Here is a 25,999-nt window from a genome sequence, read left to right as displayed (position 1 = left end):
TATAATAAATTGCCAAATAGACTGGGCAAGTGAAATGTGTTCAGCCTCAAAAGCCATTAAAGCAAAGCTAAAAAAAGGAAGTTTTGATCCTAATTAAGAGAAGCTTCTTGCGTGTAGTAACTCATGTAATATCTGCACTGCTAAAACAAGGCTAATACCTCGACAGAACTTCAAGGTACATTATTTATGGGTTTCTATGGTACTGCCCATTGTAGCACCTAACAAACATGAAAGAGCTTAACTTTACGTCATCACTGTGGGGCAGAGCGTGTTTATTAACCCTATTATACAAATGAGGAAAGAGGAAGACTAGGTAACTTCCAGGCACTCGTGCAGGAAGGCAGCCCAGTCTCCTGGCTCCCCATCCAGCGCTGGAAGCAAGGCGACAGCCATCCTGCCCCACCACCTTCCCTCTGAGCATGAGGGTGGAGGAGACCAGGACCTTGTTGGACTTTCACTGTTTGTGAGAGTGATGCTGTGACCTGGTTGCATGGCGAAACCCTGTCATACCCACCTTTGCTGCCTGCTAGCAGGAGGTCCAGTGCCGAGGTCCAGTGCCAAGGTCCACCTCAGCTCTCCCCTGAGCAGCTCCGCTGCCTGCCCAGCCTCCTCCAGCTGCCCTGTGGGCGCCATGGGATCCTCTTCCACCACGTCTCACAGCACTGACCTACTTTAGATGTAATGTGGCCCTTTTGTTTTCCTCATATGAGATCATTGCCCCATTTTCTCTATGGGTAAATAGGGGAGTTGTAGTAAGAAACCCCAGCACTGGAAAACTAACCGGGACTATTTAAAGCCGGTAGCAGAAAGGAAGGTATTGAGCATTGCAGGAAGAAAAGAAAGAAGTGATGTCATTACATCTGCACAAGTGGCTTCCAAACTGTTGCAAACTCACCTCTGCCAGGCAAGCCATCCCCAAGAGTGTTATAAACCTGCAAATTCCCAGCAGGTGTGTGACACTTTGCTTGGGGTCTGCTGATTAAATGGGAGGGTGTTGTGTGTGGTGGAGGAGCTAACAGAAGTTACCTGCTGTCCAGACAATGTCTTCTGTCCAGTTTCTCTGCCTGAAAAGGAGAAAGTGGGGAAAATGTCATGACCTTGTGGAAGCCTGGATGATTGCCCACAGTGAAATGATGTGATTTATGAGATCTGCAGATGACTGCCATCACTTTTAGTGTCTTTCATCTGTGTCTATGAAGCTTTGCAATAAAGAGCAGCCCTACCACTCTTCAGTGACTCTGTTGCTTCCTATTTGAAGAAGCCTATGTTACTGCCAGAGTGCCATTCCCGGAATGGAAACCTTTCAGGTCTGGTATTAAAAAGGAAAATAATTTCTACAGAATTAGAAATTCCACAGTCTATGGAAAAACCCCTCTCCCGTCCACCAACCCAGTTATCACCTTTAAGAGCTTGCTGTGGTCTTCCAAAACATTATTTGCCTTTGTTCTATCATTCTGAGTTAGTACTGAATCCTATATAGTCCCTACTGAGGATTCCTTCTCTTCTCTGCCCAGCTCTTGCCTAGTCTCTCCTTTTCCCTGCTGGGTACAATCTTGGGAGGTGCAGAGCACCCTTGGTTTAACAGAGACGTGCAGGAGACAAGATGACTGGTTTAAGACTCCAGAGTTGGGTCAGGGCTCTTGGCATCTTTCTTTGCAAGTAAGGGCTTGTGAACACTGTGGCAGGGGTGCAGCCTGGTAAGCCTGCACCATGCATACAAGACTGAGCAAATCTGCCAACTTAGATGCAGAATCCTCTCCAAAAGGGTTATGAAGTGAAAAGCAGCATGATGCAAATGTGGCTGCACCACCCCTGGGTCCGAGCTGGAGTGTTTCTGTGCCAGAGTCCAGTTACATTTCTGAAATCAGAACTAAAACTCAGACAGAGTGACCCTCGCTTTGCCTACTCACAGTGATGCCAACATGGTGTCAGCAGAGCTTCCTCCTTTCCCAGGCCAGGTTAGTAGTTTGAATGGGAAACTTCATGAACCACGGTGCCTGAAATACTTCCTTCAGCTTCTGCAGGACTTGGGGCAGCTCACACAGGTCCACAGTCTGTATGTTTTGGAAGCAAAAAGTGGACATCAAAACCCACCTTTGGGGACCTGAGAAAACAGTCTGAGCCTCAGAAGTGCTGAGCAACCTCCCCCAATGGAGGAAACATGGTTTCAGCTGACTAACTGTAGGCACTCAGTTAACCTTCGCTTCTCCTCATGTGTGCTCATCTGCAAAGTGGGGATCATTATATCTGACTCCTTCTCCAGGTATTTGGAAGCTAATTTAGTTAATGCCTGTCAAGCACTTTAAGGTCTTCAGATGAAAGGAGCCGCAGATAGGCAAAGCATTGCTGTTACTATTAATTATTTCTATTGTGCAAGTAGACATGAAAGCAGCAAGGGTGATAATTACTTGCTTGCTTTACAAGTGGCAAGACACAGTGCAAATACACAGACAGGGACCCTCCCTGCCCTGCAGTGCTCCTAATCTTACCAGTCAGATAAACCAGACAAGGAGCGAGGAAAGGAGCACAAACCCAGAGAAAAGCAATGCATGTAGTGACTTACCGCACATGGGGTTTTTTTTGCCAGAGCTGCTTTTTAAAAGTGCCCTGTTAGCCAAAAAGCACAATATCACTATTCTAGGGTATTTAAAAATCACAAGTCAGGCTCTCAAAAAAGGAAAAGTTTTTTACAAAAGATAGTAAATGTTAATTCTCCTTATTTGGTCTCTGATTTTTGAGCAGATCAAGTTTTGAAGTTTTCCTCTGCAGCAATGAGGATTGAAAATATTTCACTCATTAAAAAAAAGTCAAAATTCTCAAAGAACAAGTTGAAGTATTTGGATATGTAAGACAAATTCCTGGCGGTAACAAGTTGCTGTCAATCAGCTGCTCAGCAGGAAGGAGATGAGCGTGGGCTTGGTGGCAGCTCATCCCTCTTGCCTCCCAGGCGCCCGGTGAGTCTCTCACAATTAGTTTTCATTCTCCCTAGGGTGCCAGGGGCTGGGTGCACACCACAGAGGTGTTTACATGCAGTGATGAGATGCTCCGCAGTAATTTGTTCCTTTATCTAATGCCTGACTAGACAGGCAGACAGATAGAGGAGTGAAAAAACCAAGTGGCTCCCAGCCAGATGCTGAAACCTCTCACGCGTGGCTGCAAAAGGGCTGGCGCTGGCTCAGCAGAGGGGGTGGGAAGCATGACCAAGGCCAGTGGTGTAGCGGGACTGGGATGCGCTGGGGTGAGACGCATTGATCTGAGCCATCCCACCTTTGCTTCAGAGCATGAAGGGTCGCGAAGGCAGATCCTGGGCCAGAGAGTACCAGGCTAGACCAGCAGTTGGGCACCTGCATCCCTCACCTCCTTCAGGGGCAGTTTCAGCCCATCAGTGGAAGGAGGTTGTAGCTGAATCTGCAATGTCCTGGGCGAATCCAGCAACCGCTGAACCCTCCTCTGACTGCTGTATGAATCCAAATGGTTTTCGTGTTTGCTCTTTCCCAAGTAAAAGCATCTAGTGCATTTAATATCAGCTGGTGAACTGGCTTGGGACAACATCAGCTGCATTTTTTTAGTGAGCTTATCGTGGGATGAGGATGCTTGATGCAAGCTACCACCAGACATGCGCTGTTATAAAACTATCAAACTACTCTTAAAAGAATCCCAGCCTCTTTCAAAAAGCAATTCTTGCAAGGAAGAAACAGCAGTGTTTCTGGCAGGTCATAGGGAAGTGCATCCTTAACTCATAATAGCCATATACAATAATACAAGCGTCTTAAGGATATCAAAAATAGGTTTAAAATGCTGAACCAGCTGTCCTCCATGCACTGCTTCAGCTTTCCAGGTCTGCATTTCATCCTTGGGCTCTCACCAAGCTCCCTCTAATGGCCACAGACATCGTGTTTCGTTGCCTCCCTGTGCCGCCAGTGGGGCAAGACAGAGGCACGAAGCCCTGGCATTGCACAGGGCGAGATGTGCCTACTGGAGGAAGCCTTCCAGGTTTTTCTTTTTTTAATGTGTGTGGGTTCATCTCTCACCTAGCTCTTTTATGATCCTGTCTCCACCCAGTATCTTCCCTCTTAACCCTTCCCCGGGTTCTTGCCTTTCTCCCCAGCCTCTGGAGACCTGCTGTCATCGCAGAGTTAATGCACATCCTGCCCTTAGCTCAATTTAGGCCCACACCCTAATATAAAGCATGGATTACACCACTGAGGAATGACAGCAGCATATGCCGGACAGTTTGCTCATCTTTTTAAGTCTAGCTTTTTGATGTCTTCCTCATGCCGGCTGTGGAGGAGCTACAAACTCAAGCCAGCTCTGCTATAGGGACCAAGGACCAAACCCCATGGCAGCACAGTGCCACCGCTGCTAACGTGACCACAGTGCTCGGTGCAAAGGGCAGTGCAGCTGCCCCTGAGCCACACTAGGGCTGTGCTGCTATCCCTCTCTGATATATCACAGTCCTTCACAGAGCCACACAATCTCAGAGCAGCTGAGGTTGGCAGTGACCTCCAGGGGTCATCTGGTCCAACCCCCATGCTCAAGCAAGGCCACCTGGACAAGGCTGCCCAGGACCATGCCCAGATGGCTTTTCAATATTTCCAAGGATGGAGGTGATATATCTCCAAGGATGGAGACAGACAGTTCACATCTTTTCAGAAAGGACCTTTAATTATGTCTCCTTTTGGTACCTAATTTTAGACAACGAACAAAAATGCCTGCAGTCCACCTTCCTCAACATCCCCTCACCCTAAAAAAAAGCCTTGAAACTGCCTTCCAATGGACATAGGAGCAGAAAAGTATAAATAGTTTGAAGATGGAGATTGCTTCATTTCTAGGAAAATTTTGTGATGCCTTTGTCTGTGCCAGCAGAGAATCCCTTTCAGAAACCAAAGCAGTGCTAAAAAATGTCAAAAGGCACTTCCTACTTTGGAAAATACTGCCCTAATTGCCTTGGGCCCTTCTGCTACATAAGATATGTGGAGATTTAAAATACTATTCTGTCCCACAGCGGGCCCAAACTGATAACTTCAGGGTCAGCAAGAGGATGGATTGTCCTTTCTTCAACTAGCCAGCACCAGCTGGAAAAATCAGACAGACCTCAGGATCTGAAGCCCAGCTGTATTTCCAAAGGCTCATCCAATTTTTCCATATATATCAGTTTCTCCGATACAGGCAAAGTAAGTAGTAAGTACATTTAGTAGCAAGCAGTAATTCTGGCTACAAACCTGATGTCATGTACATGTTTGACACATTACAGCTATGCACACACAACTAGTATTAATTTCCCTTTTTTTTTTCTTTTGGCACAAAACCAGATGGGGATGGTTAATGAGAGGACAGTCCCCCTTACAATAACAAAGCACTTACTTAACGATCGCTTCTAACCTCTCGGCTGTTGCCCTCCTCTTTCATTCTGGTGGGAGTCACGGCTCCAGGTGCCTCAGCCTCGCACGGGAGCTTTTAATCTCTCGCAGGTTACCTGGCCAAGCCACATGTCTCTCAGTCTGACCAAAACCACCACCCTGGACTACAGAAACCTTCCCTCCTGACAATGTCAAACAGCTCTAAAAAATGCAATGAGTGTTTTTTGACAAAACCCATGTTTCTTCAGTATATTCCCAATATTTACTCTTCATTACTGAAGGCTTCCTGAGAGACTCAGGGCAGTTCAGGGCAAGTTAGGAAGGGAGGAGAAGGATCACCAGAAGAAGTAACATTTCTCCCATTTGGTCAGGTAAATAGGGGCATTTTCCAGTGGGTACTGCTTTTAGCTCCTAATTCACCTGCACCCTAAGCACATACTTGGACAAACCTCAATGACAAAACACAAGGATGAGAAATGTCTTTCAGCCAAAACCAGAAAGAAGTGTTGCACGAAACTAGCAAAATGAAAGCACAAACCTCTAATTATTTTAATATTGGAGAGTGACAGTGTTGTTCTGTGTTAGGAGCACAAACAACCCTTGGCCACAGGTCATGGTTCATTGCCATTTTAGAAAACAGTCGGGCTGGCACAGTGCTGTCCCTGGACAAAACACTCAGGTAATTAAATGAAATGAGCTTTGCGATAAATCAGATGAACATACATACACACAAGCAGGCAGTGGGTAATACTTTGCTGGATGGGCAGAGCTCACTGGGTGTTTTTTCAGCACCTTTCCGCCTCATCCCAGCAGGTGCTTCTGCAGAGCATTGGCTGTGCAACCTTGGGGTGCCCCAGGCTCACAGAGTCACTGATAATCACAGGGTTTATTCCTAAAGGGCTGTCTCTTAGTAGTGGCACTGGTGTCCCCAGAGGCAATGATGGCTGTGCTGCCATCAGAGGGGGAAACCTGTGCTCAGCAGGATGTCATCTCAGTGAGGAGAGAGAGAGTCTAAGTATGTAGGAAAGGGGGTTATGCATAAAAAGGAGAGACAAGGGGAAAGAAAGAAGGAAAAAAAATAAAGTGGAAAAACAGGTAAAATAGAAGAGAAGGAAAGATCCATCCATACGACATTTAAGCTGTTGTTTCTGTGAAGTGCCTGTCCAGCATATACTGTGTGTTAGGACCACCCATGTGTGATGGTACTGTGGAGTGAATATACTCCCAGAGAATGTGGAGAGCCTATTATTTCAAACTTGGTCCAGAACAACTTCCATTCCACCTCTTCAGACTCATATATATTCTTAATATAAGCACCATAACCTGCACCACTCAATTATTTAATGTTATTTTTTATGGCTATCTCTGATCTGATTCAAGACTTGAGCCTTTTTGCATTGAGCTGCTCCTCATCTTCCTCGGTGCTCTTGCCATGCAATCGGCTTTTTGCTGGCTGGGGTTATGTGGGTTTGGGGTGCTCTGGATAAAGGAAAACCTGAATAAGGCTGGTACTGTCATTTCCACCTTGCTGTTTCTACCTTAACAAGGCATCTGCACGCTCCTGGGTACAAGCAGGCATGTTAACCTGGGTACCTGCTGCAAGAGCAGGGAGAGCCAGCTGAGGCTCCAGGGCAGGTTCTCATCTGCAGTGCCCAAGCTCGTGAACCTTCTCAGAGTCAGCCCATCTTGGAAAAAGCCTCTTAACAGCAGTTTGCTTCCTGATTCTTCCTCAGGAAAATCAACCTCCCTTTCCCTCAGTTGAAGAAAACATTAACAGCAAAGTGTCATAGGAAACAGCAGCAAGAGAGAATTTGTGTCACGGTGCGAAAGTGGAATAAATTAAATTGAGTGGAGTGTCACTGTGTACTTGGAATAAAGCTTTGACTTCAGAGGAACCACTTAAGATTTGTTCTAGAATAAATGAGAACAGAGCTGCCTGGCTCCTTTTTACACAGCCTATCAACAGCAAAAAGGGCATTTTCTCATTAGCGCACTGCAGCTGCACTCCAAATGGGGCAGATCTATTAATAGAGTAAGTGGGCAGTCAGATATGCCCTTCAAAAACCTGCACGGGGATGTAATTCTTCAGTTTCTAACAACTCACACGTTGCACCATCCAGGGAAATTGTAGGGCTGGAACGGTTTTCATTTCCAGCGTGATGAAAAAGATTTTTTGCATATTTACATTTCCTCTCTCAGTACCTGTGCTACTATGTATGACAGGAAAATTAATAAAGAGTTTATGGTTAAAATGATAGAAATGAAAGGAGGACCAGAGCTGATGTACAGTAAGTCAATATAATCAGGAGGCATTGATCAGTGGAACACAAAATGCTTTCATTGCTTTCAAAGTCAATATTGCAGGGGGAAAAATAGATGTACACAATCGTATATACTCGGCTTAGCCACTAAACACTTCACAGACAAAACTCAGTTTTTCTAAATGTTTTAGAGCTTGTTTTTTTCATTTCTTTAGGATGAGTCTATCACTTCAGAAAAACAGGTAGGAGTCAGGCTCTCTGATGGTAATACAGACTTTTATTGTGCTTTTCTTTTTGGTGTTCCTTCTGTACCTCACAATGAGCAGTATTTAGTTCAGATCTCATCAAAGACTGAATACAGATCCTACTCAGTAACGAGCAAATCTAAAAATATTCTTGAAGCAGTAAGAGAATTGTGTTTAATACAGCTTACCAGTATTTTTATTTTTCTGTAATGGCTAGAAGCGCTAGTCTTTGGTTAAGCCCCTGAGCACAAAGTGTTGTACAAACATAGATGAAAACACTGAACTTGTCCCAAACAGTTTAAAATCTATGTAGTAGAACAAAAGACAACAGATTGCTGTAGGCAAATGGAAAACCACAAAACTAATACAATATCTGTTCTGCTCATGGTGCACTTGCTTGAAAAATTATTAAGCATTCAGTGGAGAATGGCACTGAGAGGTATTTGAAATTAAGAAACACAATCAAGTCTAGGTATCAAGTCTAGACGCTGGATGATAAGTGATAGATGAAGTATGGTAGGCCTATGGGATAGGCTTTGGAAGGCGAAGAGAAGAAACTTAAAAAGGTCAGTAAAAGAATGTTTAGTGCTGGGGATACAGTACAGATGAGAAACTACAGAGGTGAGCCCTGCACATCACCCTGGAGGGCTATGAGCCGGGCAAAATCAGAGAAAAGCAGAATCCAAATCAAGGATGCTGAGCCCAAATGAGATTGTTAGCTATGTGAGGATGGGAAAGGTGGTACCTTAGAGATATTATAGAGTAAGAGTATATAAAAGCTCCAAGCAACCAGGATATGAGATTTAGGGGGAGAGTTCATCTTAAGTATCATTATGAAGTTCCCTTATTTGCTTCTTAACTCTCTACATAAGCTGGCAGGTCCTCCCCAGGTGCCCCAGCTGTCAGTGCAAATTGTTGATGGTTTTCAAGTTGTTCTCAATTTAATTCTTTCAATGCTTTAAATGCCATTAGGCCTTGTGCCTTTGCCCTGTCTGAAATTGTCTGAGACTTACTTTGTTCCTTGTCTTTGGGATTGAAACACCACCACAAAAAACACGGGGAAATGCTGTTGCCACTGATGTCAGTTGAAGTTTGGGGCATTGGGTTCAGTGGGTTCAGCTCAGTTTCCCGCCTTTTTGCCATCTATATTGTAACGACAGTTCTTTGCCTGAGATCACTCTATGGGCTTTTTAAAGATTTTCACTGGCTGTGAGTCAGTGATGAAGACAACCTTCCCTGCATCCTCTGACGCTGGTGGTATTAAATATGCAACATGGGGACTGAAGTCCCAGGCTTTGCCCCTGTGCTTTTGCAGCCACCCTGCCACGCTGGTAGTCCTCATGGATGCGATTCATCTGACCACAGATGCCAACATCTAGATCTGAACAAGTGTTGAGATTCTTGCACCATTAATGATCTACTGTAACCCTACAGTAACGCCTAAAATAGATCTTGTGATTTTTTTCCTTAAAAGCGTCAGTTTCTCTCACTAGGAATAAATGCAGTCTAGGGTGTCATCTACCTCATGGACATCCGAAGTCAACTGAGATGAATTCCACCCTACACAACCAATCTTTCATAGTGAAATTAGAGAACGAAGGTGAAAGAAGGCAGAGTGGAGAGTGGAATATTTTGCATTTTTGCTTTCAATCATGTGCCCCTTTCATTAAAGTTTTTGTGATCAAGTCATCCTTCAATCTCGATGTTGAGAACAAGGCAACAGCAGGTGCCTGCCAGAGGGGGGATGTTTTCAGTTGAAGAGAGGGATCTGAGCATATTCCCAGCATGATTGGGGCCAAATCTAACCTATCAAGTAACGTATATGTTTATATGGTTTAGTGTTTGGACATATTTTTATGGTTATTACTGTCACATTTTCTGCAAAAGAAAGTCCCTTTTTCCTCAGTATGAGTCTTCTCCCAGCTTAATTTTAATGTTTCTTCATAATCTTCATTGTGTTTTTCATTTCTTGGCCCATCCCTAGTGTCTCTTCTACCTTTCTCTTCTCCTCTGACAAAGCGAATCTTCAGTTTCCCTTCCATATTCCCACTCTCTCCTCCTTGGAATTGTGTTCTTCTTTCCTTACTTCCTCCGTTGGTCACACCTCTCCCTTCTCTCCAGCCTTTCTGTCCTTCTCCCTCTTTTTTCCCCTGTCTTATTGAGAACTTTCTTTCCTTCCCTTCCCATCCCCACTCTCCTCACCCAGCTCTCCCAGCAGCACGCTTTGGAGCAAAGTCGGTGCCGAATTTTAACAGCCGCAACCCGTTGTGCAGAAGACAACTCCGCACCAATGGCCAGACTTTGCTGTGCCACCACCTCGTGCTTCAACCACATTTTCTGCCATGCACCCATTGTTCCTCTTTGCGCGCTTGCACGCCTGCCATCTCCTGCCTTTCCTCTTCTGCCAAACTGCACAGCTGAAATGGTTGCAGCAGTAAAAAGGTCTCCGCTGCTCCGATCTGCGTGTCCTGGGGGGCCAAGGCATTGACCACTGGAACACTGCCTTAAAATAATCAATAACACCGGGTGACACGCCAACCTCGCGCTGGCCAACCAGGGATAACTTGGGGTATTTCCTCATTCTCCAGAGAGAAACAGCTATTTGTTTAATAGAGGCCATCGCCCGAAAACATCGCTGTGCCTCCCTCAGACCACCACGCTCCAGGAGAGAGGAGCTGGAAAGCCTGAAGCCGACTGCAGGGAACTCTGGAGCCTGGAGGCCATCTTAGCCCCGTGTAGAAGGTAAGCAAAAGTATTTACATGCTTCCCTCAGCATTAAAAAGCGAAACTTTCTAAAATCCTAGTTAAAAATTAGAAGCTTGCTCTAGCCGCCTTGCTTAACAAAGCTGTAGAAAATGCTTTTGTTTGCTGAATTAATAAAGTGTTTTGAGTGCTTCTGGCAATCCAGAGTGTTTTCCTAAGCTGTAATAACACAGTCAGATCCTCTGATGTACACAGGTAGTAAAGCGGCATTGATTTTGGTGGTAGAGGCTCTTGCTAGGTCTGTTGATTGATGTTTAGGTAAGTTCTCCTTGCAGTTTGAAGTGGTATTGAGATAGGTCAGAGAGAATGGGCTGTAAACCCCTGTTCTTCCAGCCAAAGCAGCATCATGTTGCTTTGCACTGGGTGAGAATTGGGCCCTCCGGCTATGTATGAAAGATGCAGAAGAGAATTTATGACTCGCCTACAAGATTTAGCTTTCATAGAAGGAGGCCAGGCTGTGCCTGTGCTTGTTTGCTTGTCTCTGGAGAGGGGAAGTAGGTGAGGTTGGGCAAACATATGGAAAAGCAAAAGCTGGAATGAGATGGGAAAGCAGACAAGCAAAATTCAGTGTAAAAAAATAGCAAATGCATTGGGTATTTGAGAGAAAGACGGGTGAAATATCCAATACTCTTTTCACTTCCCTCCACTCCCTCCCCACTTCATCTTTCATTTGCACATTGTCAGCCTGCTTAGATTTTTATCTCTTTGAGCTGGGGCTTTTTCCAGAGGCTTGCAAAATGCCCTGCCAAATTTTGAGCACTATATAAACAATAGGTAATGACCATAAACCAAGAAGCATCTCTGTTAAAAATGTTCCCTTCTGGAATAGTTTAATGCCAGTTAACTTGTTTTAAAGCTGGATTAAAAAGCATTACATGATTGTAAAGTGCTCAGAAGAAAAGGCGTATAAGCACAGTGCTCTTATTAAACTCATAGCAGCAGAGAACAATGCAAATTTTTTGCTATAGAAATGCAAACTCAGAAGAAGTCTCTGGCAGTCTCAGCTACCTCACAGCAATATACAGTATCCCATAAAGTCTTTCTGTTATCCCTCTCAGTTACAGAGCTCTGAGGACATTGGTCTTTCTTCATGCCTTACCTCACCTCTTCTCTGTCTTCGTTCTGTGAACGAAGCCGGTTTCAGCCGGTTTCTGGCTTTCTCAAATATCTTCATACTGTCTTTCACCTGGGCTTTTTTGCTTGGGAACCCAACCTTGATTGATTTCTGTACTGCTAGCCTGCTTAATACCTTCTCAACATCAACTTCTGTCACAAAACTTTCAGGATTAGCCAATGCACATGACTAAATTGAGGGACATTTCACTGTTTACTGCCTCTGTTATTGCAAAGACTATTTGCATGTAGCAAGCGTAGGCATGCGCACGTACATGGCTGTGTGTGTGCGTGTGTAACACAGGTGTGTGTACTGAAATGGTGTGTGTCCAGATCGTCTTCCTTCTCTTACATTTTGTAACTTGCTCATGGGAGAGCAAAGCCATCTTTGTCATAAACTGTCAGCTTTCTCTGAGGACAGAAACCCATAGATTGATATTTTGTATTTTTATGCATTTGAAAGCCTTGAGCTGGAGTGAAGCTATGATAAAACTTCATGAAGAAGTTGTGATGTTTGTACCATAAAGTTAGTGGCAGTGTGAAAGTTCAGTAATCTCTGACCCAGTAGTCTGAAATTTCCAACCTGACATGGAGAAATATCTGTGGATCCACTTTTGTACTGATCAGCCTTTTCTCTGTGGCTATAGATCACAGTGTGGGTGCAGTATGAGCTGAGGTTGTTCACTTTGGTGAAGAGGGATCTAATAGCAGCCTACAACAAACTTGGAAGGGAGTGACAGAGGTGATGGAGTGGTGGGAGAGGATATAACAAGGAGTAACAGCCATGTTTACTGCTTGGGAGATTCAGGTTGGACATGAGGAAAGACTTTTTCACCAAGAGGTTGGGGCAGCCCTGCAACAGATCATCCAGAGAGGTAGTGGTAGCTCCATCCTTGGGGGGTTTCAAAGCTCAGCTACACAAAGCCATGGCTGACAGAGTGACCTAGTGTTGGTGGTAGTCCTGCTTTCAGGAGGAGGTCGGACTGGAGACCTGCAGAGATCCTTTTCAACCAGTGCTTCATTTATGTTGATTCTTTGATTTTAAAAGAAGAACCTGACCACTGTGAAATATTAAGCTGCCGTTTTACACGTTATGGCAGATGTCTGAAAATGAGGTGGGATGGCTTTGTGACCTGCCCTTAGCAAATAGCCACAGGATTAGACATGCTTCCAGTTTTTCAGATATTTTAGGGTGGGTGCCAAACAGCCCCGTAACCCACAGTCTTATCTACCCTTATCTGCAGAATAAGCACGTCACAGGAAACAGTAATGAAAGTTTCTCCAGTTCTTGCTGACAGTGTATTTTTGACTGAAATAAATAGCGAAAATGAAGCTGGTAGGGGCCCTGGTGAGGCTCCCCTACCTGCCCCAGTGCCATGGCAGGGTTGAACGTTTCTATGGCATTCCTGGCAGTCATTTCCTGCTCTTCTAGACCTTCAGTGCAGGAGATCTCAAATCAGCTTCCCAAGACAGCAGTCCCAGACAACCCAGTGCATCCACCTCCCCTTCTACCCAAGGCCTTAGCCCCACCATGAAGTCTGCCAGCTGGGGTACCAGTTTGTGTGGCCATGATTTTGTTACTGGTGTTCCAAATAGACAGACAATTGTCCATTAACAACTGAAATGAAACTCTCTGTTCATTTCATACAAACACATGTTTAGTATTTTAAATAAATTCAATTAAACATTCCAGTTTTTAATAATTCCATTTTAAATAAAGTCTCTGAAGGGAACAGGCTCTGTAGACCAGGATTATCTGTGTAAGTCTTAACTGGAACATTTCTTGCTTCAAAACTGATTCTTCTTTCATTAAAGAAGAAAACTGCTGAAATCCCGTGCTCCCTGCGCTGCAGTAACCCAAACCTCCCTATGTCTTTCCTCAGCAGAGAGCTACAATGTGCACGGGGAAGTGTTCGAAGTGCATTGGGATCACCCTGTTCCCACTGGCGGCATGTGCCATAGTCTCCAACATCCTCCTGTACTTCCCCAATGGACGAGTTCTGCAGCTCAGCGAGATAACCGATCTGGTCTGGTTTTTCCATGGCATTCTGGGAGCTGGGATACTGGTAAGAGAGAAGTGTTGCTACTGTTTCTTATGGGTTTTGTTTTGTTTTGTTTTAAATTCAGGGCTAAGAAAACGTCTGTTAACAAAAAAAGTCACAGAAATGTGTTTTGCGTAAACATGTGAGCAGCTTAACTGGGAAGCTGGGTACAGGACTGAGAAAGTGCATTCAAGATTGAAAAAGTCCCTAATCACAAGAATACAAGGTATTCTTGAAATAAATATCAGGACTCCAAGTCAGGAGGAAGCAATAGGACTGACTTCTCACTGTGGAGAAGGGTGACATGGGTGTTCATCCTCCATGAGTCAAAGCAAAGCTGAGGTCCTAAGCTCAGCTGGAGGTGGTGAGTTTTCATATTATCCTGCACCCCCTCGTTACTCCTCTAACTGACTTTATGCTCACATAATTCACAAAAGACATTACAGGCAAAAGTGCAACATGTTTCAGTAGGTGTTCGTTAGAGACCCAGCCAACACTCAACAAATGTGGAGCTGCAAATGGCTTAAATCCCAAATGTCCCCTGTGTTCCCCCACACCCACCTACCTCTTTTTGGGTTTGATCTGGTTTGTGTATGCTCTTCTATAACCAATTCTCCATTCCACCACTCAGGAAAGATTGCTTTTATGTGAATATCCATAACTAGAAGGGAACATGTTTGAGAATACTGATCTTTCCAGTTCATTAGAAAGCCTGCTCCCTTTACGCTCTTCCAATTATCCACCCAAGTGCAGATAAAAAGCTGAGTGAGTAACATGCATATGACAAGTACTGGCTGTTATGCAGCCTAGGCAGATGGTAAACTGGCACAGAGCTGGCTACCTGTATGTCAAAAAAATGAATGTTTAAGAATACTTAACTTAGAAAAAAGCAAATCTTATTCACAGTCAGGCTATGATGCAGCTACCACTTAAGTCTATGGAAAAGCTACAATGGATGTAGTTCAGACTCATATTTCCCAAAGCAGAAACATGGTATAAGATCATTCATAAATTGTTCTCCACCAGCAGCTTGCCTGTGTCTTCTTCCAGCTACCACTTGAGCCTGTTACTCATTCTGAGCTTGAACGTAAACATGAGTTTGTGGAAGGAAGCCTGAAGGAAGAAGTGGAACTACATGAGAGACCTGTGGAAAATTCGTATCACTGCAAGCCGAGGAGTCATTGGCGTTCAATGAAAGGAAAGGCAGATGTTAGGCATGAGAGCGTCACAGGCTTATTGAAAATGTGCCTTCTTTTAAGGCTTCCACAGAGGCCTGCCTGTGGCCAGTACCATGTACATCAAAAATGAGAACAGCAAGTGACGGGGGAGGAAACATTTGCATTGACCTTCAAAACACAGCATTAGAAGTAATTATTGATCCACAGACAATGCTGTTGAGTGTATGTGTTTTCCAGAAAACAGCATGACAAATGCCCACAGGTGAAGAGAAGAGGAAAGAAAGTATTATCGTTAGCTCCATTTTCCAGGTGCTGGAAGCATGGAAAAATGAAGACTGGCTTCTGGGTCTCCTAGGGAGCTAAGCAAAGGGCAGAATGCCCCATGACTGGAGCCTGGTCCGTATCCTGACTCTACAGTGAGGGCAGACCAGGCTGCAATGCATTTCCCCATGCACCCAGCTTCTCCCCAAAGGAAACTCAGGGAAGTCATGCCAACAGGTTGCCTGATCTTGGCGAATCTCCCTGTAACCAGGACACAGCCTCCAGAGCCAGGACTGTGGGGGAAACTTCATGACAGCCTGGCCTGGCTCTGTGAGCCAGAAAACCTGCCTCCACCTGGGAGCTTCATCTGTAGATTGATACCTGGATCATCAGCGCACTTTTTGGCTGAGCAGCCAGCCCCACCCTTTCCTCCTCCTCTGCTGCTTCTCTAATGGAAATTTCTATGACGAGAAAACCTCTCCATTTCCTTATTTCAAAAGTTTAGGGTGTAAAGAGAGGAAGACTGGCTCCATGTGTCATAGTAACGTCTTTCCTGATGGAAAGCCTATGTGCAACACCGGGAAATGCCTGACTGAGCCATGGCTCACACACCCCCCTCATTTTACTGACAACAGCCAAATCTAGAAAATTCTCATTCCCATGTCAAAAGGCAGGTGTTTATAATGAGGCACTGCAAAAAAAGAAAGCTGCCAAGCAAACCCTTCATCGTGAGCCAGGCTAATAAATGACACAAAGGTGTTCACAGCTTAGATGGGAAACCTCCAAAGAAGAAAGACAGCCCTGGAGGAAAGGGAGTGTTGGTTTGATGGGCAGAGGTATTAGCTCTCCTTCTGAGTGCCAGACAGTGGCACGCTGGGGCTGAGGCTGCCCTGGGGACCACCTGTGATTATTTAAGAGCTGACTTCTTTCCAGGAGGAGGAACGTCTTTTTAACCTCAATGCTCTACATTTGCAGGCCTCTAGCTGTGGTCCAGCGACCACTGCAGGTGCTAGAGGCTGCCTCTGGGGTGTGCATAAAAGGCAACGGAGAGCAAATCCTTTGAAAAATATTTAGGAGCCTGCAAATCTAAGCAGGTTTCATAACGCTGTCCTACATAGTCTAACAGCAGAGATATTCACACTACACACATAAATTCTCTGGGCTTCATTTACCATGGACAATCTGCTCTTCCTGCCCTACATGGGACAATATCTCTCCAACATCTAGTCAGGCTGTTTTTACAGCTTTTACCTTTTTTGTTTGTTTGGGGGGTTCTCCTTCTTTCATTAACTTTATAGAGACCATTTCCTACTTTCTCAAATACTCATTTTCTTGCGTTGCTCTTTGAAATGCCTACACAAGCAGTGGTGGGCAGAGGCAAGGCAGCAGGAGTGCTCTGGCTGCACAGCTAGACCCACAAAAGCTTTCTTGCCCTCTAGCTACCAAACTAAATGCAGCTTTTCCTATCTCCAGAGTGCCTCTGTAAGGTGGCATTATATCCTGAGACACAGATGGTTACTGACTTCTTTGTATCAGTCCAGCTCCACCTGATAATTACCATGGAGAAAGCTGATGTGAACTTAGAGTTCCCTGTGGAGTGAAGTTCATTTTGTAAGTTTTCCAGAAGCTTAGCACAAAGAACTAAAGTCAGATGTGTTTCAGGAAGTTTAAGACTGATTTCCCAATTATAATCCAGAGCAGGATGCTCAGAAGATTTAAACTGACATAATTCTTACTCCAGTGTTGCAGCTTTTCTGAGCAGAAATGCCATTTTCTCAAAACTGACACACTTGTTCCTGAAAAAAAACAACAAAACCCTGCTGAAAAGAAGCAGTATAGCTTCAGCAATCAGAATTACTGTACCAGAACTTGCCAGCCAGCTCTAGCTGTGATCCCATGCTTCTCCCTGAGTTTCTCTCCAGCAAGCACCAACATCTAAGCAGGTGTAACTCACAGAGAAGAGGCAGAAAGTGTTTTGCATTTGAGGAACATGATGCCCCAGCTCCTAGACTTTAAAAACCATTCCAGCAGAAGTACTGCACACCAATTCAACTTGTGCTTTTCTCACAGGTTATTTTGCCGGCATTCATGATGCTGGGAGCAGGCGGAGCAGGATGTTGCGCTAACAGATGTGGGGTAAGTGGATATTTATGTGTTGAAATGGCACTATAGGGTTTGCGCAATAGCTCTTAAATGGCTGCTTAGCAGGTGGAAATGTACAATGACAAACCGTCACACCACCATCAACAGCCATGTCAGGGAAATGCAGAAGAGGAGCTTGATCTACAGCGTCCCTGGGCTGGGGCTGAGAGCTCAGTTAGCCAACAAGAATGTTATGATATTGCAACCACTGACATGAGGGAAATCATACTCATCCAGGGCAGGTGCTGGAGCATTTAGGCACAACACTGAGGGCAGGGGGTACAAAGCTACTTCACTTCACCCCACATAAAGTAAAACATGGCTCCAGCTTCCTCCTGCTCAAGGCAAACCTAAAGATTGAGACAGCTGCCTGTTCCTTCTGCTTCCACCTGGTCCTGTTTCCTCCATACCCTTCCATGGCAGTTTGCTTTTCCACAGGTTCATCCCTGCTTACCTCTGTAGGGACAGATAGGTCCCCTACTTTGCAGGCCCATGCTAAAAGCCTGAGCTGCTGCGGCTGGCACTAAGAAGCCAGCACTGATTGCTGAAGGCTAGTCCCCACGGAAGGCTTTGACCCATAGCATGCATTTGCTCAAGTGTTATGCACATGAAAGGTGCAAATGCAATTTGGGCTCTCTGTCATCCAGAGAAAGGCCAGAGAGACTTTTTCCCTTGATAATTAAAAATATTATAAAGCAACATGTTATACAGGCATCTCCATTAATCCTCAAGCCCTGGGCACAGACTTGTGTGTGGCTATCATTATTAGCAAGAATAAACTGACTTAGAAATGTTTTTTTAGTCTACATCCTTCCCAGAAGCAGACGGGAACAAGAGATTCCATACAATAAAGCATGTCTCTCCTGTACTCTTCAATTAATATTTAGTTTGATCCATGAGAAGACCTTTACCTCTTCAAACTGTTTTACTTAAGTTAATTCATTATTCATAATACCAAAATAACATTCTTCATTAGGATGTCAGCAAGTACATCCCAAGGGGCATGTTATTACATCATTGATTTTACCAAACGTCCCATGCACAGCGAGGATGCTAATGATGGCCAAGTAGGCCAGTTGCAGAGCTGGGGTGTGAGCCTAGGCACCCTGAACCCAGTGCCTGAGCCAGCTGCTTCTCCTGATTTTGAGTGATGCAGAAAGCGGTGGTGAAAAACAGCCATACTGTGGGTGTTCCCACGCTCTGCTGAATGTGGTAAGTCACGAGGGGAAATCCAGCTGAACTGGGCTCAGTTCACACAGCATCTCAGGTCTCCCTTCTCCGTCCTTCATCCCAGCACTAAATATTACAGAGCCAAGAGTCAATCTTCCCCAAACTGGCTGGGTTCAGCCGCCATGGCCCACCAACACAGGTGGTAGCACAGTGCCATCCAGCAGCCCACATCCGCAGACCCCCCACGCTCCTCCATTCTCCTCCACCACCCTTTCACTGTCTGAGCCATTCCTAGGAGCAGCACATGGATGCCAGGTATCCTGTCTGCACGTTCCCATCACCGATTAGTTACCTGCAAGCTGTTCCTCTTCCTCCTTATTTGCTGTTATAGCGGAATACAACAGACATTGTTGAGAAAGTAGTTTGACTATGTGTTACGATATTTGTATAAAGAGAGCTAGCTGATGGCCAGGTGATAAAGCTACTCAAACCAAACTAGAGAATAGGCTCAGTGAGGACAGTATATCTTTGAAAATGCTGTCTTCTGGGACTGTGGGAATTGCCCATCTCTTTGAGGTGGAAAGGGGTGAAGCTCTACAAGTCACTCTACAGTTTGAACAGAATGTGGCGCAATGTAGAAATGAGATGGGGACATGTGCAAAGAGCGAGTGGCTATGAATGGCATTAAAAGAGGTGAGTATTGCAGGGAGATCTGAAGGCTAATGATGTGCTTCTTCAGGAGAAGAAACCTCAGGGAACCTTTGCTTTGGGGGTAGCAGGAGGAAATGCACAGACACCCACAGCAGGGTTACTCAGATGCCCTGACTGTATGGGCTGTATACCCAAGGTATATATGGTGTGAATCACCAGGCGCTGGAGAGCAGAGGAGCCCTGGGATGGGTTCAAACATGCATGATAGCAGCAACTTCCCAAGGTGCCAGAGCTCCTTGCAAGGTGGGTCTGGGCGGACCTGATACGGGGTACCCAGCTCTTGGTGGCTTGTCCACCAACTTCTACTTACTGGCAGAGAAATAGCCCACACTGGAGCTACTCAAGAGCCTCTGTAATCCAAAGGTTAGTTTGTCCACCTTTCCGCTTTGGGGATCTTAGGTATAAAATTATATTTTACACTGAATACTCAGCATTGCTTTTCATAGGGGAAAAAAAAAGGCTAAAGAACTAATACTGATCAAAATTATTATTCAATCAGAACATAACAATTTTCCTCAGGGTAGGGACTCTATCCTATTATATTTTGTGCAATTTCTGGTTTAATAGTTTCAGACTTCATCATAGCCTTTACACGCTGCTGAAGTATCAACACCAGCAATAATAATTACTAAATTTCTCATCCTTTTATTCACCTTATTGGGTTCTCCAGTTCATGGTGATTATGTGCTGCATTGAGTAAGTTTTTTCATTAATCCATTTTAAATTGTTGGTTGCAAACATACCTAGATGGCTTCTTGTCCTTGCATTATGGAGTAATAATTTTGGACAGTAACAAATTTAGAAAGCTTCCGTGTCTTGCAGCTTAGCGTGTGCACATCTGAAAGCATCCACTGCACTGGCACAATGAGGAAAAAAGGTGCCCCAAAATACAGCTTCTGTTGTTGCATCAGCAAACATACTCCAGTATTTCTCTCTAAGCCTTCCTTAAAAGTTACTAGTAGAACAAGAATAGCCATAGCAGCTTTCCAGACAAACAAACCTAGATAAGGAAAGATATCTGGATAACCAGACAGGATATTAATTCCACAAAAAAACACCTCCAGAGAAAGAAACAGAGAAGAAAGAAATATGCATGAAACAAGAACCAGGGCAATAAAGAACAGCACAAGCTGGGACAGGAGGAACTTGGTAACTTCACCAAAGCAGCTGATGCAAATGCTCAAAGAATGAATGCTAAAAGTCTTCATCAGCTCACCAGAGATAATTCAATTGTGTGAAGGATAAAGCAGGGAAAACATTAAAAGAAATTCAGCAAAAATAATAAGCTTAACTTTTGCAAGAGGTAGAGAACAGGCCAACACCATGGGAAACTAATTTCAACAAACTCAAGCAGCCCAGCTTAGACCTCATGTTGCAACTGAAGACACAAATGAGGAAATAAAAAATTTCCAAAAAAAGTGATAAATGAAGATGGTACAGCTAGGGAAAACGCTGAAAGGTTGAGATGACGCGATAGTTAATAACACTGTTGGATTTCCATAGAATATGGGGCAGGCCTCCAGAAAAGACTCCAGAAGAGCAGATATAATGGGGAAATGCCACTGTGTGTCTAGAAAATGCCCAGGAGAGCCAATTTAACAGCTGCAGCAACTTCAGACTCCTCTTTCAGTGACAAGTATTCTTTGTCTATATAAACATGTGCACAGTAAAGGACATAGGTGAGATGAAGCTAGCCATACAGCCAACAGATTTCAAATGAGAAAATCATGTGTCAAAGAATAGTCATCAAAGATAGCACTGATGAGTACTAGTAGTACTAGTACTAACCACTATCATAAAACATTAGTAGCCAAAGACCTTTTGACTTTTTCTATCGTAATTGTGTTTGGGATGCCCATACTGCTATGCTGTGCTAAAACTAATCGTTAGCATAATTACGATCCTTCAAACAAGATGCAGAATGCACAGTTGAAGTAAATGAGAAAATAGGTGGGGAGAAGTGGTTCAGCGTAGGCAGGAGTTTCAGACAGAGTATCAGTCACTCACCTTCACCGCAAGGCATGCCTGGTGATCTTATTATGAGAGACAGTGCACCAGCTACAACCCAGCACTGCTTTGGTCTGGGACAATATACTAAATTACCTACATTTTGCTGACAATGAAACTCTGCTAAGAGGCAACTCAGCCAACATGCAGATAAAGAGTGTCCAGCTTTGCAAAAAAAGACAGAGTTATTAATCAGTTATGATGAAATAAATCTCATGAGAAATCCCAGCAACTTCTAACTCGAGGATTGCTTTAAAGGCAAAAGGACACACAAGATGAGTCAATTCACACACTGGCAGCATGCAAGGTTGTACAGAAAGCAGTAATGTCATCGACTGGCAAGTTGGAAACTGCATTCACCAGCTTGAACATGTTTAGATAGTAAATAGTTTTCAAGACTATGTTACAAATCTGCAACGTGGATGGTGGATATTTCCATTTGACTCTGTAATGCAGCACTCTGTGGAGCAGCTGGCATTAGGAGAAAGTTTCTACTTCCTTGTGGGCTATTAGATTTCACTGGTATTTGCTGGCAACAGGGAAATGTTGCCAGAGGTATTTGGCTTCAAAGCCAAGTCATGGACGGGAGTGTTTCTCATGTGCTTCCTCAGCTGTGCTTCTGCCCTGACTCCGAGGCAGTCTTGCTGCCTTGCCCCTAGTCCAGGTCTTCCCCTGGCTCTGTCAGTCTGCTCCAGAGTTTCCTTTTCTCTTCTCCTTCTTGGCAGAGTTGTGAACAACCACAGGCAGGGACTCTTAACAAGACTAGTGGGAAGCCTGTCCCAGATACAATACCAGTAGCACCCGCCTGAGATTCTTGTTTCTAATTACAAACAGCAACCAGATACATTTCATCCATTAATAGAAAACTACCCCAAAACAGAGCAAAGGTAACTTTTCTGTGGGAGTGGCCAATGTAAAACGTACAGGTGCATTACATACAATTCGAAGTTACCACTCGTTTGTTGCCACACGCAGCACAATTAGATTTCTCAACACAAGCAGTGGTAACCACATGTCATGCTGTTGCAAAATGAAAGAGAGCAGCAATAAGAAAGGCTCTTTTGTATTCCTCATCAATTAGCAAAAACAACTAATGCATCTTCTGTTGCTTTCATACCTGGTTCAGTCGTTGCTTGCTAGTTTCTGTTGGTACAAGGGCTGAGAAAGGTGCTCTTGGTGAAGAGGTGGAAATGCCAAGGCACATGATATGGACCACATCAAACCAGTACTGGCTTCATACGGGCTTTTTGAAAGAAGACCACCAGATTTTTCATAATTGATTGGTCAAGTATAAAACTCTGAATAATTAAAGCTCTGGGCTTACCCATTTTTAAAAGCAAAACAAATACAGTCTGAAATCCTTTCACGTCTAGGATAGCTGCACTAGTCAGAAAAAGTCAACTATTTTTTATTCCCGTAAATATGATACTATTGTTATGAGTTTCAGCATATAGTAAGAAACAGATAAAGATCATTTCCTTCCCATTCAGTGCAAGCTTGCATACTACTCAATGCTTCTGTGCATGCAATGTTGAAGGTCTTTTCCCTTTCAGATGCTGCTGTCAGTGGTTCTGGCTGTGCTGGGATTTGCAGGAGGAGCATATTGTGCGGTCATCTCCTCACTGGGGCTGATTGGGGGCCCTCTGTGTGACACAGGTGATGGAGAATACCTCTACCCTTTCAGGAACGACACTCTGGAGTGAGTATGATTTACAGGCTCCTCCAACTTTGCTTTCCCTAATCTCCCCTCCTCCCCCATCTTTTTATAGCAAATTTGAATTTTTCCAAAATGAACCAATGGTCCACCCAGTCTACAAATAAATTCATATTTCTCTGAGCCAGCATGTTCCAGCTGGTCATCGCTTTGACCAAGGATCATCTTTGGGCAAACTGCCTGAGTTTCTTCTGTTGCGCTTGTCAGCAGCCCCTTGTGCAAGTTGCACCCCGCTTTCAAAAGGCTGCTGAGCTGTGACTCCCACTGGAGTCAAAAGGAAATGTTCAATAAGTATGCCACATTAATCTGTTAAATCATCATGCATTGAGTCTACTCTACCTACTTCTGAAAAGCAAAGCAAAAATCTTTTCTAACTCTTTAAAGTTAACCTTGGCAACCACGCTCTTCAAGCCAGAGCTAGAGATGATGGATGGACTGGGCTGAGATACCACAGCAGGAATGGAGAATATGGAGACACATTTTAAAACCATTAGGGACCTTTCTCTTTAGTTATTAGCACTGCCATAAAACAAAAGGGAGATTCTTGTGCATGCAACGAAGTACAGATGTGGCTCTCTTCCCTAGTCATTAATTGCACCTCTGCAAAGGCAATTCTGAAGAGAATCCCTAGCTTTTACAAATTGTAGTAGAATTTGAGACTCACTTTGTGCAATCAAGTTCAGAAAATGTAATGCCAGAAAATACAGAAAGCATTCTCAAATTTTTATTTTCTAATACATTGCCAATTATTTTTCTCTATCACAGAGACAATTATTTGTTCAACCAGACAACATGGAGCATTTGCAAAGAACCTGAAAACATCATCCTTTGGAATATCGTCCTTTTCTCTATTCTCCTGGCCATTGGTGTGATTGAAGCTATTCTTTGTTTTATTCAAGTCATCAATGGACTTACCGGCTTCATATGTGGCACATGTATGAAGAAAAGAAAGGTTGGTATGCAGTAAAAGGTATCAGAGTGCTTTATGTTCTTACAACTTCTATTTTTCAGGATCTGGGAATGGTACTTGATCAAAGAGATCTGCACAGCCCCTGAATGAGCTCCTCCAGGGAGCTGAGGCAGTACAGATGCATTTGCACACTGTCTCTCTCCCCCTCACATTGTAGTCAGGGATAACCCGGTCCTCAGATATTTCAAAACAGCGGAGCAGTGTGATGCATTGGCATACTCAGTTGCATGGTTGCGTTCCTATTCAAGAAGGCTTTTTGATAAAGTGTAATGACCCGTCAGCATCTGTAAGTGAGAGAGATGAGAAGTAGAGGTGTTTTTAGCTGGTCAACAGTAGTAAAAATGTCATTTTACAAAATGGAAGAAAACTTCTTTCAAATTTCATTTATCACTACTGCTTCCTTTTCACTGTTTATTTTCATTGTACAAGATGCTTGCAGTAAGTCTGATATCCCTCTGGAACATTAATTAATCATCTTTCATTCATTGCCTTTCAGACAAATATTTCTGGAATGTGAATGACCTACAGGGAATGCCAGGACAAGCCCCAAGCTGCCGATTCACATACAATAAGGATAGTGCACTGTGCTGTATTTAGGGGGGGATGACAAAGAAAGCCCAAAATGTTCAGGAGTTTCATGGGGCAACATGAATTTTTTATAAAGAAGTGAGGGTGGAAAAAGACTAGATCATTTAGATCTAAGACTCCAAATCTTCATCTCTCTAAATATTCCTGCTGAATCTCAGGTATTGGCAAAAACACTAATATGTCTGGTCCTGACTGCCATACTTGTGTATAAAACACAAAGGTCCCCAGATCAAAGCTCACCATTTGCCCTCTTGTGTATATGGAAAACTGAACCGTTGTTAATGTATGCATTTATCAGCTGCACGAAGCAGGCACTCTCTAGCTGGATGTAAATTACCTCCCGTCCCCTACAAATCCCACCTTGAGCTCACCTGTCTGCTCCTATTAACTCGCTACCCAGGCAGTCCCAGATTTAAATTAGGATACACAGAGAATATATTGAGTAGCATTTGCGACACTGCAGAGGCAATTGAAGCACGCGGTCTTCAGCCTCCCTCAGCCACCCTGGAGCCAAATCCCCTTGTGCTCATTTGGTAGCTTGCTATCGTGTTTGACAAAGTCCAGTGCACTTCTACATCTCTTGCAAACACAAAGATGCTAAAAATTAATTTAACCAAGATACCTAAAGGTGGCTAAAATTCATCTACTTCAGGAGTGTCTGAGAGACATGGTAGCCCTGGAGGAGCATTTGGGTCAATATAGACAGTAGGGTTTGGAGCAAGAGTTTAACAATATCTGGTTTAACTAAAAGGAGGAGAACCTCAGCACCAATTTTGCCCTCACGAGACTGCATAGGAGTCTCACTAATTTCCACACAGGGCTGTTCTAGAATAGATCACATGGACAAGCAATTAACTGGTAAAGGTAAACATTAAATCGATAAAGGTAGTGATTATGTGCAGCTTAGTAACAAATAAGAGATATAATCTGAAAGGCAAAAAATTGCATCAGTCTTAGTGTTACAGCAACAGTAATCCCAATGAGGAACTGCGTAATTCCCCGTCATCACTCAAGATCAATCCCTTGATGCTAAAGCCCATGACTGGCAAATTTCAGAAAGCCCATCATTTCAGTGACTTCCTCAAAGGTTAATTCTCAGACATGCCACTAGCTTCCCTAAGTCAGCCAAACTGTAAGATAATCTTTATTCATCCTTAAGGCATGTATGCGGTTATGAAAATCTGAATATATTTAAAGCACTTGGAGTCTATTTTTCAAAGAGAGACATGTATGTTTTCTCAGTCAAACATTCATATTTCTGCATTGTAGCATGGGAGCAAGTTATTTGAACACAGTTATTGCAGACACACATGGTTGGTCGTGCTGTCCTCCAATGCAGCACACAAACTGCTTTATACAAAATGGGGAAGAAAATGCCAGTTGTGCTGAGGAGCACATGTACACTTCCTTGGAGCATAGCGTCACCCCTAGAAGCAGGAAATTTGACCATAAAACTTCAAAGAACCTTCTGTAA

The 25,999-nt window shown here is 44.0% G+C and overlaps 1 protein-coding gene across 1 annotated transcript; it reads left to right on the top strand.

The window, feature by feature from the left end:
- The first annotated feature begins 13,637 nt into the window (after positions 1-13,637).
- Positions 13,638-24,454, top strand: LOC127013676 (transmembrane 4 L6 family member 1-like). Its single transcript, XM_050892660.1, has 5 exons — positions 13,638-13,808; positions 17,294-17,359; positions 22,807-22,952; positions 23,733-23,919; positions 24,434-24,454. The coding sequence occupies exons 1-5, from the start codon at positions 13,638-13,640 to the stop codon at positions 24,452-24,454; spliced, it is 591 nt and encodes a 196-aa protein (XP_050748617.1).
- Positions 24,455-25,999: the final 1,545 nt, after the last annotated feature.

Source organism: Gymnogyps californianus, chromosome 1, assembly GCF_018139145.2.
Source record: "Gymnogyps californianus isolate 813 chromosome 1, ASM1813914v2, whole genome shotgun sequence".
In the NCBI taxonomy this organism is placed as follows: domain Eukaryota; kingdom Metazoa; phylum Chordata; class Aves; order Accipitriformes; family Cathartidae; genus Gymnogyps; species Gymnogyps californianus.
Note: the sequence above shows the minus strand (reverse complement) of the source record. Positions and strands in the feature narration are given on the sequence as shown.